This window comes from Pelophylax lessonae (genome assembly GCF_965119305.1).
Source record: "Pelophylax lessonae genome assembly, chromosome: 2".
NCBI classification, from domain to species: Eukaryota; Metazoa; Chordata; class Amphibia; order Anura; family Ranidae; genus Pelophylax; species Pelophylax lessonae.
Window position 1 is genome coordinate 574,101,986 of NC_138769.1, and position 15,586 is coordinate 574,117,571.

At 44.2% G+C, this 15,586-nt stretch overlaps 1 protein-coding gene across 5 annotated transcripts in view; it reads right to left on the reverse strand.

Annotated features, from left to right (window-relative positions):
* Window positions 1-15,586, reverse strand: part of R3HDM2 (R3H domain containing 2) — a 271,423-nt gene that overhangs the window by 107,380 nt on the left and 148,457 nt on the right. For all 5 annotated transcript variants that reach the window (XM_082246039.1, XM_082246041.1, XM_082246038.1 and 2 more), the window contains exons 8-11: window positions 14,879-15,019; window positions 14,477-14,585; window positions 10,309-10,408; window positions 812-839 (exon numbers count right to left, since the gene is read on the reverse strand). In XM_082246039.1, the coding sequence (XP_082102165.1) occupies window positions 812-839; window positions 10,309-10,408; window positions 14,477-14,585; window positions 14,879-15,019 (378 nt within the window). The remainder of the gene's footprint in view (window positions 1-811; window positions 840-10,308; window positions 10,409-14,476; window positions 14,586-14,878; window positions 15,020-15,586) is intronic.

Sequence of the window (15,586 nt, forward strand, 5' to 3'; positions counted from 1 at the left end):
CTGATATCAGACAGAGGGGAGTGAAAAGGGCAGGCTGGTGAGGGTGCAGCACTGAACTGGCAATCCCCTTCAAGAGGGTACAGCATCAGCAAGGAACCTAGATAGGGGGAACTCAGATGAGTATAACTGACTTCACCAGGTATGAAAGACTTAAAGTGGTTGTAAACCCTTCCATATACCCAGTGAGGTGACTGGCCTCAGGTGATACACCAAGATTAAACAAATCCTCCTACACAAGCTGTATCTGCAGTCTTCTCTTCTCTACAGCCATTCAAAGTCCAGAATTTGTAAAGCTTGTCGGAGCGGTCAGAAAAAAAGGAGGTGGAAGGGATTTGTGCTGATAGTGGACGAAATGAAGCAGCAGATCGAAATGACACTTGGAGCTCTTAAGACAAGTACACACTATGAAGGGATATGCTTTGTTCATATTTCATGTCTGAGGTTTACAACCACTTTAAAAGCTGGCAAGATGGATTAGAGGGAGGTGGGGGATTGGAAGAGTAACAGTTTGCCTGGAGATGGGTTTTAAAAGTAACCAAAATGGGCACATGCCTTCCTTTCAAAAACCCATTAGTAGATCTTCATGATCACTGAATCAAAAAAAAAAAAAAAAAAAAAAAAAAGAAAAAAAAAAAAAAAAAGGAAGGTGCATACATTTCAAGAGCCAAGCAATTATAAAGCTGGGTCTAGTCATCCCACACAATCCAGCCAGCACTGATGGTCACAGGTAAACATTTTCTCAAGGAACACACAAGTTTTATTGTACCCCATGGGGTGGTGAAAGGGAAAAGTGATGCAAGGCCTGGCTTACCTGCTATCAGTAATATGACCATTCTGGGCTGACTGAAAGACAGAAATTAAAGAAAAATGAAGAATCCTACAGAAGAAATATATAATTCTATTTCACACTATTTTATGCAGGACCATGCACAAGTGACTATGGATACCTAGTGCATTTTTTTTACTATCCATATTTTATAGCTGGCAAACATTTTGGTCTGAGACACATACACTTGCTATGCACTTCAACTGGTTGACCACCAAAGTTCTTATTGCTTGTATGAAGGGCATGCCCAGTTTGATTAGCCTTGGAAGTTTGCAGGGGCAGACCATTTCCCTAGCAGGTTGTTCAACAGGATGTTCTTTGGCACCAAGCCAGACTTTAAAACTGCTTCTGCTCATCAGTGGGTGGAGTATACCCCAGAAATAAAAGGCTAGTGATTCTCTTAAAGCAGAACTTCACCTTAAAAGGGAATTTGTGCTAAAACTCCTTCTTTCGCCTCCTCTAACGATTTTTTACAGGGAGCAGAGGGATCTTCTCCCCCCACTCGCCGTCACAATGAAAAAAAAAAAAAAAACAGCTGTGTGGTGCTCTGCCCGCTCAGTCGTGTCATTCAATCCATTCACAGTGTTCTGTGAATGTGAAAACTACAAGTAGCGATAACTTTGCGGCTATTGGCATGTAGTTCTCAATGAACTATCAAGGCACTGTTGAGCTAGTTCATTGAGCTTCCTGTCAAGAGTGTAATTGCCTGCAGGACCATGACATTACACTCACGATCATGGGTGCAATGCTTTACAGACTCCTAATTAAAAAAATAAATCAAAAATTATAAATGCATATTTTTTTTACCTCCAAAAAAAAAAAATGCATTTTTTTTGTAAAAGTTAACCTATCTTTTAAAGGACAACACTTCCCCCTCCCTCACATCAGTTCTAAAAATAAAAGGAACCTGGATTGGGAATAACTTTAAACATACTAAGGTGTGCCTAACTCATTTAGGAACTCCATCAATCAACATAGCAACTTTAGTGAACTATTTCCTGACTAAACTGCTGTTACACATACAGATGAAACTCATTAAATTCAATCATCATCAAAACGTTAATTTATTTTAGTAATTCAATTCAGAAAGTAAAAACACATATTTTATATAGAGGTGTTACACGGCGATATTTTTTAAGCATTTCTTTAATTTTGATGAATATGGCTTACAGGTAGCGAAAACCCAAAAATGTAGTATCTCAGAAAATTAGATTACATAAGACCAATTAAAAAGGATTTTTAATACAGAAATGTTAGCTTACTGAATAGTATGTCCATATACAGTATAGTATGCACTCAATACTTTGGTCGGGGCTCCTTTTGCATGAATTACTGCATCAATGCGGCGTGGTATGGAGGCGATCAGCCTGTGTTAATGCCGAGGTGTTCTGAAAGCCCAGGTTTCTTTGATAGCAGGCTTCACTGTTGGTTCTGGTGTCATCTTCCTCTTGACAATACCCCACAGATTCTCTATGGGGTTTAGGTCAGGCGAGTTTGCTGGCCAATCAAGCACAGTGATACCATGATCATTAAACCAGGTATTGGCACATTTGGCAGTGTGAGCAGATGCCAAGTCCTGCTAGAAAATGAAATCAGCATCTCCATAAAGCTGGTCAGGAGAGGGAAGCATGAAGTGCTGTAGAATTTCTTGGTAGAGTGCTTCTCTGACTTTGGACTTGATAAAACACAGTAGACCAAAACCAGCAGATGAAATGGCTCCCCAAATCATCATGGACTGTGGAAAAAGTTGCATTTAATTTGGAAATCAAGGTCCCAGAGTCTGGAGGAAAAGTGGAGAGGCACAGAATCCAAGCTGCATGAGGTCCAGTGTGAAGTTTTCAATATCAGTGATGATTTGGGGAGCCATGTTATCTGATGGTGTAGGTCCACTGTGCACCCATTTCTTTCAATTGTCACGAGGAAGATGATAGACACCAGACCCAATAACGCAGGCAAGCTGAAGGCCGCTTTTAAAGCAACCTGGGCTTCCATAACTCTGCAGTGCCACAGGCTGATCGCATCTATGCCACGCCGCATATATGCAGTAGTTCATGCAAAAGGAGCCCTGACCAGGTATTGAGTGCATATTATACTGTACATAGACATATTGTTCAGTAAGCCAACATTTCTGTATTAAAAATCCTTTATTTTTTTTGGTCTTATGTAATATTCTATCTTTTTGAGATACTGAATTCTGGGTACTCAATAGCAGTAAGCCATAATCATCAAAATTAAAAGAAATAAATTCTTAAAATATATCACTCTGTGTAACGCATTTATATAAAATATATCAGTTTTACTTTTGGAATTGAATTACTGAAATAAATTATTTTTTTGATGATATTCTAATTTTATGAGATGCACCTGTATAGTCATTGTGGTACTGAATGCATCACAATCATGAAGTTATTTTATTTACAAAAAGAGGCACCGAAAGGTAAATGTGACAAAATGTTACCTTTACTAGGAAACTGATGGGAATATGTGGCATATGGATCGGGCACAAACATTGCACAGTAATATTAAACTGAAATCTTGTTCAATTGACACAGCACCAAGTGATTTGCATAAAAGGAAAATATATGCCTAAATGCTTAAGAGGGGAGCTTAGAAGATCTCAAAGAACACAGACAACAGTACGAAAGTAAAGACAAATTTAATGTTAGCATTTTTAAGGTGGCCTTACATTTTGGTCAGTAAAATTCCCTACCTCCCCTTCCCATCCTGGCTGACATCCATTATTGGAAAATCGAAACTACTAGCCAAAAAAAATGGATTTTTGTAAGATCTTACCGTAAAATCCTTTTCTCTTAGCTCATTGACAGACGTAGTCCTCTTTGATTCATATCAATTGGGTTCTGCTGCCCTCTACAGGAGTAGGACTAGGCAGAAGGAAAACGTTCTGGCTCCACCTTAGGGGCAGTCCCAGAGGGTATATCCTCTTCCTGTCTGCTGCAGGAAATCAGTTCTGTCACAAAGCAGTGTCAGAGAATTTAACCCAACCCAACTCAATGATAGAGGGGCGGGTACTACGTCTGTCAATGAGCCAAGAGAAAAGGATTTTACGGTAAGATCTTACAAAAATCCATTTTTCTCTGTCGCTCATTGACAGACGTAGTCCTCTTTGATTCATATCAATTGGGACGTCCCAAAGCAGTGCCACAAATGAGGGGTGGGATTGACGAAAATCAAATCCAATCTAGAAGGCCCAACCGGTGCAAACTAGAAGTTCAAAGGCTCATCAGACTAAAGGGATGAGACTCAAATAAAAATCCAACTGAAAAAAACCCTCGAGGTAGACCGCCGGTCTCCTCAAATTGCGGCCTGCAAAACCTTGCGGCCAAAAGAGGCATCTGACGATGCCATCACATAAACCTTATACAATATTGTAAAGGTATGAACCGACGACTAAGTAGTCGCCTTGAAAACCTGAACCACTGACGCCTGATGGCGGAAGGTCCAGGAAACACTAAGCGCCCGCGTAGAGTGCGCCTTAACAGGGAACGGGGGATCCCGACCCTTAAATAGAATAAGCCTATACCACCGTCTGTCTGATCCATCTAGAGATGGTCGCGGCAGAAAACAGGCAACCCCTTCTTAGGGCCATCCGTGATCACAAACAGTGATTCCGTATTACGAAATGAATCCGTAGTATTCAAGTATACCCTGATCGCCCGACCTACATCCACGGAATGCAACGAGAATTCTCGAGGATGACTGGGCTTAGGACACAGGGAAGACAATACCATGTCCTCAATCAAATGAAACTTTGAAACCACCTTAGGAAGGAAGGATGGATTTGGACGAAGAACAACCTTATCCCTATGAACCACCAGATATGGGGAACGACAGGATAATGCGGCCAGTTCTGACACCCTGCGTGCAGAAGTAATGGCCACCAAGAAGGCCACCTTCTGGGATAAAGTAAGCAAGGGAATCTCCCTGATATTTTCAAAGGGAGGTGTCTGAAGAACCGACAGCACCAAATTAAGACTCCAGGGTGGTAAAGGTGCGCGCACTGGCGGAGCCAGGTGTCGCACCCCCTGGATGAAATTCCGCACCAAGGAATGAATAGCCAAAAGCTTCTGAAAGAAGATTGCTAATGCTGAAACCTGACCCTTGATAGCACTCAAGGCCAGCTTCTACTCAACCCCCTGTTGCAGAAAGGCCAATATTCGGCCCACCGAATAGCAACGTGGAGGGAACCCAAGGGATTCACACCACGCAATCTAAGACTTCCATGTGCGATGATAAATCTTTCTGGAAGTCGCTCTTCTTGCTTTAACTAGAGTAGGAATAACTGAAGCTGACAATCCCTTGTCCTTCAGCACCTGGGTCTCAATAGCCAGGCCGTTAAAGCCAGCGATAGTAAAGCAGGATGGAAGATCGGTCCCTGCGATAGCAGATCCTCCCTAAGAGGAAATCGCCAAGGAACGTCTGCGACGAGCCTGACCAGGTCGGCGTACCAAGCCCGACTAGGCCAGTCCTGATGTACCAGGATAACTGGGATTCCCTCCACCTCTATCCTGCGAAGAAGCTTCGGCAGTAACTTGAGAGGAGGGAAGGCATACAGTAGCTGATACTGCCCCCACGGGGCGATCAGCATGTCTGCGGTGTTTGCTAGAGGATCGTGGGAGCGAGCCACAAACCTCCGCACTTTCCTGTTGAGCCGAGATGCCAACAGATTCCATTCGGGGTGCCCCAACGGAGGCACAGTTGGTGGAATACCTCTGGATGAAGAGATCATTCCCCTTGATCCAGAATCTGACGGCTGAGATAATCTGCCTGCCAATTCACCCCCGGAATGAATACCGCAGAGAGAGCTGGAACAATCGTTCCGCCCAACGAAGAATGCTGGCCACATCTATGGCCGCCAGGACACTCCTGGTGCCCCCTAAATGATTGACATAAGCCACTGCTGTGGCATTGTCCGACTGGATCCGAACCGGGCTGCCCCGGGGCTGCTCGATCCAATGCATCAGACAAAGTCTGATCGCTCTTAGTTCCAATACATTTATCGGTAACCTGGACTCTTCCAGGGACCAAAGCCCCTGAGCAGATAATTGACAGCGAATTCCTCCCCACCCGGATAGACTGGCATCCGTGGTGACAATCGTCCAGTATATTGGAAGAATGACTTCCCCTGGCTGAGCATCGGAGACCGAAGCCACCAGACCAGAGACTCCCTGGTCCGCTCGCTCAATCGGATCAGATTGTCCAGAGATTCTGGATTCCGATTCCATTTGAGAAGAATCTCTTCCTTGAAGGATTCGGGTATGGGACTGGGCAAATGGTACTGCTTCGAAGGAAGCCACCCTCAAACCCAGGACCCTCATGCAAGTCCGAAGAGAAGGCCAGTTGTCGGATAGTAACAACTGAATTGCTGATTGAATCTTCCGGAGTTTCCCTGCCGGAAGGAATACTTTGCCCTGGATGTGTCTAGAATTAGACCCAGATATTCGAGCCTCCTGGTGGGAACCAGAGAAGACTTCTGCTGGTTCACCAGCCACCCGAACTCTTGCAAAGAGATCATGTGATCTCTAAGTTTTGTAACAAGATCTGCAGAGACTCCGCACGGCGCAGATCGTTTAGGTAACCTAGAATCGATATGCCTCGTTGACGCAACAGCGCCAACACTGGGGCCGACACCTTAGTGAAGACCCAAAGAGCTGAGGCGAGACCAAAGGGTAACGCCGCAAACTGATAATGGTTCTATTCTACGGAAAAACGCAGGAAACGCTGATGTCTTGCTTAAATGGGAATGTGAAGATAGGCATCCTTGATGTCTATGGACGCTAGAAAATCCCCTTGACGCAGGGAGGCTGCTACTGTGCAAATGGATTTCATTTTGAATTTTTGTATCTTGACAAAAAAGATTGAGAGCTCTTAAGTCCAGAATTGGACGCACCTTACCCTCTTTCCTGGGTATTGTAAACAGTTTTGAATAAAACCCTTGAAAACGCTCTGTCCAAGGAACGTGGATTACCACTCCTTGTTGCAGTAAATCCGTGACCGCTCCCCGCAGAGCTTCTAAGCGATCCGGGGACAGTCGGATATTGGAAGGGAAGAATCGCACCGGTGGGAGAGATCGAAACTCGATCTTGTAACCGGACCTTATGACTTCGCGAACCCACTTGTCCGGGAATCTGGAAAGCCATGGATCCGGAAACCGGCGAAGACGTCCCCCCACCCCAGCTATGGGTGGGGGCGCACCTTCAGGCTTTAGTAGTCTTATATTCAGGTCTGGAAGGGCCGGGCTTTTGCTTGCCCGACCAGCGCCCCTTAAAACCTCCCGAAGGAGTTTTGGAGGGCTTTGTTTTTTCGCCCGTGGGGCGAAAAAACTTCTTATGGGCGGAAAAGGAAGGCCCCCGTCTCTGACGAGGTCCTTTACCCTTAGTACTTTGTGGCAAGAAAGTGCTCTTGCCTCCAGTGAGATCCTTGATAATCTCATCTAAATTGGCCCAAAAATAGGCGCTCACCCTGAAAAGGGAGATTAGCCAAAGCCTTCTTGGAACCTTGGTCTGCCGACCAACATTTTAGCCACAGTCTACGCCTGAGAACCACTGCTGAGACTGATGCTCGCCCCAATAATGGAGTGGCGTCTAGCGCAGCGTCGCAGATAAACTGTAACCCTTGCATCATCTGTTCTAACAGATCTGATACCGCCTGAGGGATATCACTCCCTTCTAAATCCCGGCGTAACCACTTGGTCCATTCTGTTACAGTTTGAGAAACCAGACCAATAGCAATTACTGGTCTGAAGCTGACCCAATCAGGGAAAGGATAGCGCGAGACACGGCTTCCACCTTAAGATCCTCTGGATCCTTAAAGGACGGAGCATCCTCCAATGGGATAACCGTAGATTTGTTCAATCTGGAGATTGGAGAATCCACCATAGATGGTACTGTCCACTTCTTGAGGAGGGATTCCTCGAACGGATAACGCCTATTAATGCGTTTGGAAATAGTAGGGGCTCGTTTTGGATGACCCCATTCTACCTTAATTACATTACCGAAACACTTGGGTAAGGGAAATACTTTCGCCATTTTGGCGCATTTATTAGTACCAAATGGAATCTCAGTATCAACTACTTCTGATGGTGTAACCTGTAGTCCTAAGGTTTCCCGAACGGCTACAATTAATGCGTTTACCAACGCTTCCTCTCGGGCTATGGTAGATGTTGAAACATCCTCCTCACTGTCAGAAGAGATTACCCGAGACACAAACCCCAGATGAGGTACCTGCAACTGCAGGGATAGGCTCAGACTCTGAATCTGAAGTTTTCAGATGAAATGGGGGTAGACGGGGCTCCTTGCGCCCTGTCCCTGACAAGCCACTTCCACCCGGGATACAAAAGTTTCCAAAACTGCTGACAATGACTCAATAGTCAGGGGGGAACTGGAGGGTCCTGCAGCCACTTTGAGGGGATCAGGTGGAGATACATGTGTGGCAGGGTCCATGTTAATCCAGGACACTTTGCCAGTGAAAAATATTTTTTTTTTTTTTTTTTTTTTAAATAAAAAATACTTTTTTTTTATCTGTAATCCACCAGCGCAATAGCGCCCCTCAGTGTACCTGCTTTGGACCCCACAGAAGAGAGAGAGAGAGAGACCCCAAGGGCTCACCACCTGATGCAGAGAAGTTTCCTCATCAAACTGCTGTCAGCGTTGTCCTATGCAGACTGGGAAGTCCTGTACTAGGTTTCCCGGGTGAAAGGAAGTGGCTCCGCCCCCTGTGCATGCCTTCCGGCGTTCCCAGCTACTCCTCGAGGTCGGCTGGGCACATCAAACATGGTCGCCCCCATGTAGAAGACAATAGACTTCGAAAAAATGGCGGCCTGCGTGACCTGCGGGCGGCCTGTGTAGGCAATGCAGACATGCGGTCTACAACAAAATGGCGGCGGACTGCCGATCTAGCGTGGCTCCTCCAGTGCAGCGGCCTGTGACCGGCTCTGGAACGGCTGATGGCGGCCTGTCGGCCTGCGGGAGCATGGCGATATTTACACACTAAGGTAGGCTATACCTCCTTTGCTCTGGATACTTATATGTATACTCTGGTAAATCGGACCAGGCTTCCTTGGATCAATCTGCTAGAGAAACCAAGGCTGCTGAAGTGTCAGCTTCCAAACCCAGGTTGTTAGAGTGTTAGCTCCCAAACCAAGGTTGCTTTTAAAGTGTTAGCTCCCAAACCAAGCCTGCTGGAGTGTCAGCTCCTAAATCAAGGTTGCTAGAGTGTCAGCTCCTAAACCAAGGTTTGCTTAGAGTGTTAGCTCCCAAACCAAGCCAGCTGAAGTGTCTGCTCCTAAACCAAGGTTGCTAGAGTGTCAGCTCCTAAACCAAGGTTTGCTTAGAGTGTTTAGTTCCCAAACCAAGCCTGCTGGAGTATCGGCTCCCAAACCAGATCACACTATCCAGGGGATAGGTGAATTTGTCATAGGCTAAAGGGGGAACCTTAATGTCAGAAAGGATCCGACCATACACAGAGAGGCCCGTATCCCAAAAACCCCACAGGGGGGAAGGGGGAATATTTACTCACCATACCGGAACTGACGGGCACCCTCTCTTCACAGTACCCTCTCCACCGAGATGGGGGGCTGTCGACCAATACGGACGCCATGACTCTGCTGGTTCCTGGCGTTCAAGCGAGACGTTCAACTCGCAGGGTCAGTCCCCGTCCAATGGGACTATGTCGCGGCCGACCCAGCGCGGAGCTATGGTCTGCACGCGCTTGTAGGCTGAGCCGGGGTGACCACTGGATCTCAACATCCAGCCCGTCGCCCGGTCCCGCATACTTACTTGTGTCGCGGCCGACCCAGCGCGGAGCTATGGCCTGCGCGCGCTCGTAGGCCGGCTGGGGTGACCACTGGATCTCAACATCCAGCCCGTCGCCCAGATCCGGCGTGATTTGCTTGAAGATCTCACAGGAAAACTGGAGAAAACAACTACCTAAAAAAAGAAAAAAGTTTTTTCTAAAAAATCTTGCCAGGACCAAAAGATCCCAGCAAGGAGCTTAGGTCCTTACTCCTGACTAGACAGAAAAAAACTGATTTCCTGCAGCAGACAGGAAGAGAATATACCCTCTGGGACTGCCCCTAAGGTGGAGCCAGAACGTTTTCCTTCTGCCTAGTCCTACTCCTGTAGAGGGCAGCATAACCCAATTGATATGAATCAAAGAGGACTACGTCTGTCAATGAGCGACAGAGAAATTGTCCTTTGAACATTGCCTGCATCCAATCATATGCAGTCACTGATATTTGACAGCCGGCTGTGCTAACTGTCAGAATACAATAGCCGCAGCCAGAGATTTGTCCATCAATGCTGTTTAGCGGGAATGGAGGAAATAGTTCGATTTTTTTTCATTCAGCCCACAGACTGGTCAGCTTTAAACACTAAGCACTGGGCAAAGAGAAATATATTTTTTAAACCTGACTAATCGACTTTAATAATGTTTGCCTGCATACACAGAGTAATGTTTATTTTAACTTGCCTCCCTTGCGAAAATTCTCTCCCGAACTCTCTGATATTCCTCCTCTCGCTCTTCTATGGATTTACTCCTCCTTCCATCTTGCAAAGGTACTCTAATCTGTATTAAATCGGACAGATCAATGAAATAAAGACATATATTGGAGCAATAGCAATATTTTTGTAATTAAAACCATGGGAAAGAACAGTCTAGTAGCTTGCATAATAAACAGAGCCTAAGAGGGACACCAGCTCCAGATACCATGAATGTTACTTTACAGACCCAAAAATGCAAGCAGCAGACAAAACGCATTTAGGCCCCTTACACAAAAGGGTGGGCTCCATTTGAGTCTGCCTGCTCAGCGGGGAATCTGTCTGCCGGTCCCCGTTGAGCAGGCGGATGACTGGTCTGTCCGTGCCCGCCTCACTTATGGAGAGAGGGCACGGACACAGCCCGCTGTCCTCTACGGACGGACAGATGTTAAACCACCTGTCCGTTTACACCAATCTGCCATCCTATCCGCCAGACGGATGAGGAACTGTTTTTTGCAGATCGGGTGTTGGCGGGTGTCAACTGACACATGTATTACTCTTTGCCGATCCATAGAGGAGACTGGAGGGTCCACCTTAAAAACTAAGGCAGACATGATCAGTCCACCCCTGTGAAAGGGCCCTAATACATACGTTTACATTATTTAAGTATAAAAGTATATTAACATTCAAGCATTACTGTAATTTTTTAAATACAAAACAGGCATTGAAACAAAGGATAGTTTCATACTAAAGCGGTAGTAAACCGCAACAAAATAGTAAAAATAAAGTGGACCCCTGCATACTAGTACATTATGACAGACTTAACAACAAACAAATTCTCCTGCGCTCGAAAGTGGTGTGATGGCGGTAGATATTGTCTAGGATTTCTATGGCTCCCGGGTAAATGCAGACACCCTGCTGCCCTCCAAGCGCCAGGGAACACCCAATGGAGACACCGTATAGAAAAAAAAAAAAGAAGAAAAGAGGGTGCAACAACCTTGCGCATTACCCAAGTTGTGTTTATTGGTATAAAAAGAAAAGAAATATACTCACAAACAAGTTAACCATTAAAGTATTTCAAGTCCACAATGGACATAAAGCATACACGCCACTGGCACTGTGTTCAGCCTGCCAAAGGGCATTCCAGATGGCTGACACATTTCGAGGGGAGATTCTCTCTTTCTCAGAGCAGCTCCAGCCATCTGGAAGGTCCTCCTGCTGGACACAGTCCCTGTGACCTGGTTGCATTGTGTCCATTGTGGATTTGAAATGCTTTAATGATTAACTTGTTTGTGAGTATATTGCTTTTCTTTTTATACCAATAAACACAACTTGGGTAATGCGCAAGGTTGGTGCGCCCTCTTATTTTCTTTCTACATTATGACAGACTTACCTGTACAAGAAGCCCTCCAGCGCAGTGCTGTCACTGCTCCCTGGCGCTTCCATCCTTTTGGGTTTGCGGGCCCTGGATGAATGAATGGCTGGGACTACAATGATGTCACTGCCTTGCATGTGTGCGCAGGCCCTTGTACAAAGCTCCTAAGAGATGACACAGGTATGCCGTCCATTTAGAGCGCAACCTGATGACGTCACCAGCTGCATCCCGTGTGAATATCTCTTAAACAGTGCAGGTTTAAGAAAAATCATTGTACCTACAGGTAAGCTTTATTATAGCCTTTAAATGTAGGTACAAATTAAAAGGTGGACTTTAATTTCTACTTTAACAAATAGCAAAGTAATAACATACAGGGCCCCAATCCAATTTCAGAAACCAGACAGTCCTGTCACAGTGATGATGCCAGCTGCAGCAGAAAGACCGATCATTTTAAGGCTCCTTTCTACCATGCTTCAACTGCCTTTTAGGGCTTGTTTAGCCTAGCTTTGGAATACATTTTTAAACACAGTACAAATGCATATGTAAGAAAAATGAATGTACGTAAATGAGCCTAGTTTGCCCCACGGTGGTGCTTTCAGGTTTGTTTAAAAAAATGCAGCTTTTTTTTTTTTTATATATAATACATAACCATACCAGAACACACCTAATGCACCACAAACACATGTAAATGCAACTCCTTGAAAAATAAATAAATATGCCTAAAAAATGCTATGCAGATGCATTATAAATGCAGAAATGCACACTGAACACGGGGATTGTGGTGTAAATGAGCGCTTACTGTGAAAACCAATGCAATGGTTTACTTTGGACTTTACTTAACCCCTTGGAGCCTAAGCCTTTTTCTGACATATGTTGCTTACAAATTAAAAACGGCATTTTTTGCTAGAAAATTACTTGGAACCCACAAACATACATTTTTATAGCAGAGACCTTAGAGAATAAAACGGCGATTGTTGCAATATTTTGTGTGTCACGGTATTTGCGCAGCGGTCTTTCAAATGCAATAATTTTTTGGGAAGAAATACACTTATACGATTTATTTGTATAATGTGAAAGATGATGTTATGCTGAGAAAATAGATACCTAACGGGTCAATGCTTTAAAATTGCACACACTCGCGGAATGGCGACAAACTATGGTACTTAAAAATCTCCATAGGCAAAGTTTTAAAAGAAATGTTAACGGTTACCTGTTTAGAGTTACAGAGGAGGTCTTGTGCTAGAATTATTTCTCTTGCGCTAACGATCACGGCAATACCACCCATGTGGTTTGAACACTGTTTACATATGCGGGTGCAACTTGCGCATGCGTTCGCTTATGCGCGCGAGCACGGAGCGCTTTAAATTATTTTATTTTTTTCTTATTTTAAATTTTATCTTATATTTTTTACACTGTCCATTTAAAAAAATAAAACATTTATGATCACTTTTATTCCTGTCACAGGGAATATAAACATCTCTTGGAACAGTAATAGGCTGTGACAGGTACTCTTGTGACAGTAATAGGCTGTGACAGGTACCCTCCTTTGCACCTAAAAGCGTTCAAAATGCCAAGTTTGGCTATTTAGAATGCTGTAATGTTTTTTAAATCTGGCGCCTTTAAAGCTCCAGTACCCGGAAGTGATGTCATGACATCGCTCTTGGGTTTTTACATTGGAGACCTGATCAGAGCCAAATGGGGCTTTGTTTGGGTCTTCAGCCAGCCAGTGGACCTGCCGGATGGTCGATCGGGTCTCCCTGTGGGACGGGAGATCTGGGCGAGCCGCGGAAGGTGGCAGGAGGAACGTCCTCTCCAGCTCCTTGTAATGACAATCAAGCGGCTGTTTAGCCAAATCAGTTGTCATGACAAGAAAGCCGACTAACGGTATCTGCGTGATGCCTCTAGCTGCAGGCATCACCCTGGTAAAACCCCCTGAACCGGGGCTGCTTATTTGCATTTTGTCGGCGTGAAGGGTTTAAAAAGGAAAGTTTTGAAGGAAACAATGAGGGCCAAAATCCACATTGCCATATTTCTATATACATTTTATTAAAATCTATGCATAATACTGCACTTATTGAAAGAGTATGAACAAGCAATGGCCTACAATGATGCTTAGCTTCCAACCTCTGTTCATCTTTTTTTTCCCCTGCAGTCCCTAATGCAGTTTCATCCTTGGGATGTGTACTATTCTAAGGGCATTTTCAACATAGCCCGAAACTGTCAAACTCTGACACTATGGAATATTTTGTATTGTTTTAACTTTACATTAAATTTTAAGTGCAGCAATCTCTTTGCATATATATATCACACACACACACTTTAGGCCTCTTGCACAAGGGGTGCCTTGAAACACTAAGTTTTTATGCATTCAGGCATTTTTCTTCACTGATCTAAATGTAGTCCATTGTTTTAATGGGCCTGTAGAAAAGGAATTTGTATGTGTATGTACACATGAATACACGCAAATGCGAGCAAATGCTAAACAGTCAATTCCTGTGTTTTTTTTTTCCTGCCAGGAATATCTGATGCTCATGCATCAGTACTGTGTGCCAGTACCGTAAAAATGCACAGAGTACTAAATAAGCAAAATAAATAAAAAATGTTAGCACAGGAGTATTGAACAATGCGGTTGAGAATTTACATTCTGACAACAGGGATAAAAACAAAAATAGTAGACATTGCATGTAACTTTAATTGAAGGCTCAGTTAGGCAGCTCGGAATACACACGAAGAAAAAAAAAAAATGAAAAAAAAAATAAAGTCAACTGCCCACACCCTCACCTGATTATCATCACGGTCCATGCTGGCATCGTCTCTTTTTAGGATGAATCTTTGTTGAAATTCACAACTCTTTTCATCTTTGATGTGCTCAGAGAACCTTTGCTCAGGTCTATTGGAAAAATATATGTGACTTTTAAACCATTGAGTAGAACAGTTTAAATTAAGTTTTTTTTTGTAACAGAAAGACAATGTGACTTCCAAAACTCACACATTTGTCAAATACTGTCAAACCAAACCATACAGCAGCCTTTCCCAACCTTTTCAACACAGAGGAAACCTTGAAAAGTTTCTGGTCTCGGGGGGGGGGGGGGGAGCCCTGAACCCTGGTTGGGAAACCCTGCCATACACTATAGCTGGTACAAGTTGAAATGGGAGGTTAAAGATTGCAGCAAAGATACTTACATTCTTGTGTTACTGGTTTTATTAATGATTACGGCTTTGCCCGTTTGGTCTACGTTATGGTCCATGCCGAAATAAGCAGCAGCACGGTGTAAAAGCATCCTGTGATATGAGGTCATCTGCGGAAACTTCTTAAACTGATTGCTGAAAAAGGTAGACAATGTACATGCAGGGGTCAATAGATTTTAATATTTTCCATTTATGTTTTTTCTCAATGCCTATAAACCAACAAAAAAGTCACAAATGTTATCCACTGCTACAGTATAAGGCCCTCATGCAAACTGTTGCTGTTAAACTCACGTTTAAAAACATTTACAAAAAAACAGTGTGCATGATGCCTAATGCTCCATTCACACATGTACAAAGTCGCCATGACTTTTGAGTGCAACTTTGACACAACTTTGGATGGGTGCAACTTGGATGTGATTTGCTATCCCTCTGCAAAGTTGGACCCCACTGTTGCAGGTAAAACATTCAGGTACGACTTTCATGCAACTTTTGAGGGTTAACATTGAAGTCTATGGTCCTCAAGTTGCATGAAAAACTGACCAAAGTAGTATATGAACTACTCTGAAGTTACATATATATATGAATGGTTATCACTAGAAAACATGGGGTACGACTTGTCAGTGACTGATGTCCAAAGTCGCATAAGTGTGAATGGGCTGCAAATGTCTTAAGGTTCACCAGCTGTTGCTGTTCTGCGTTCAG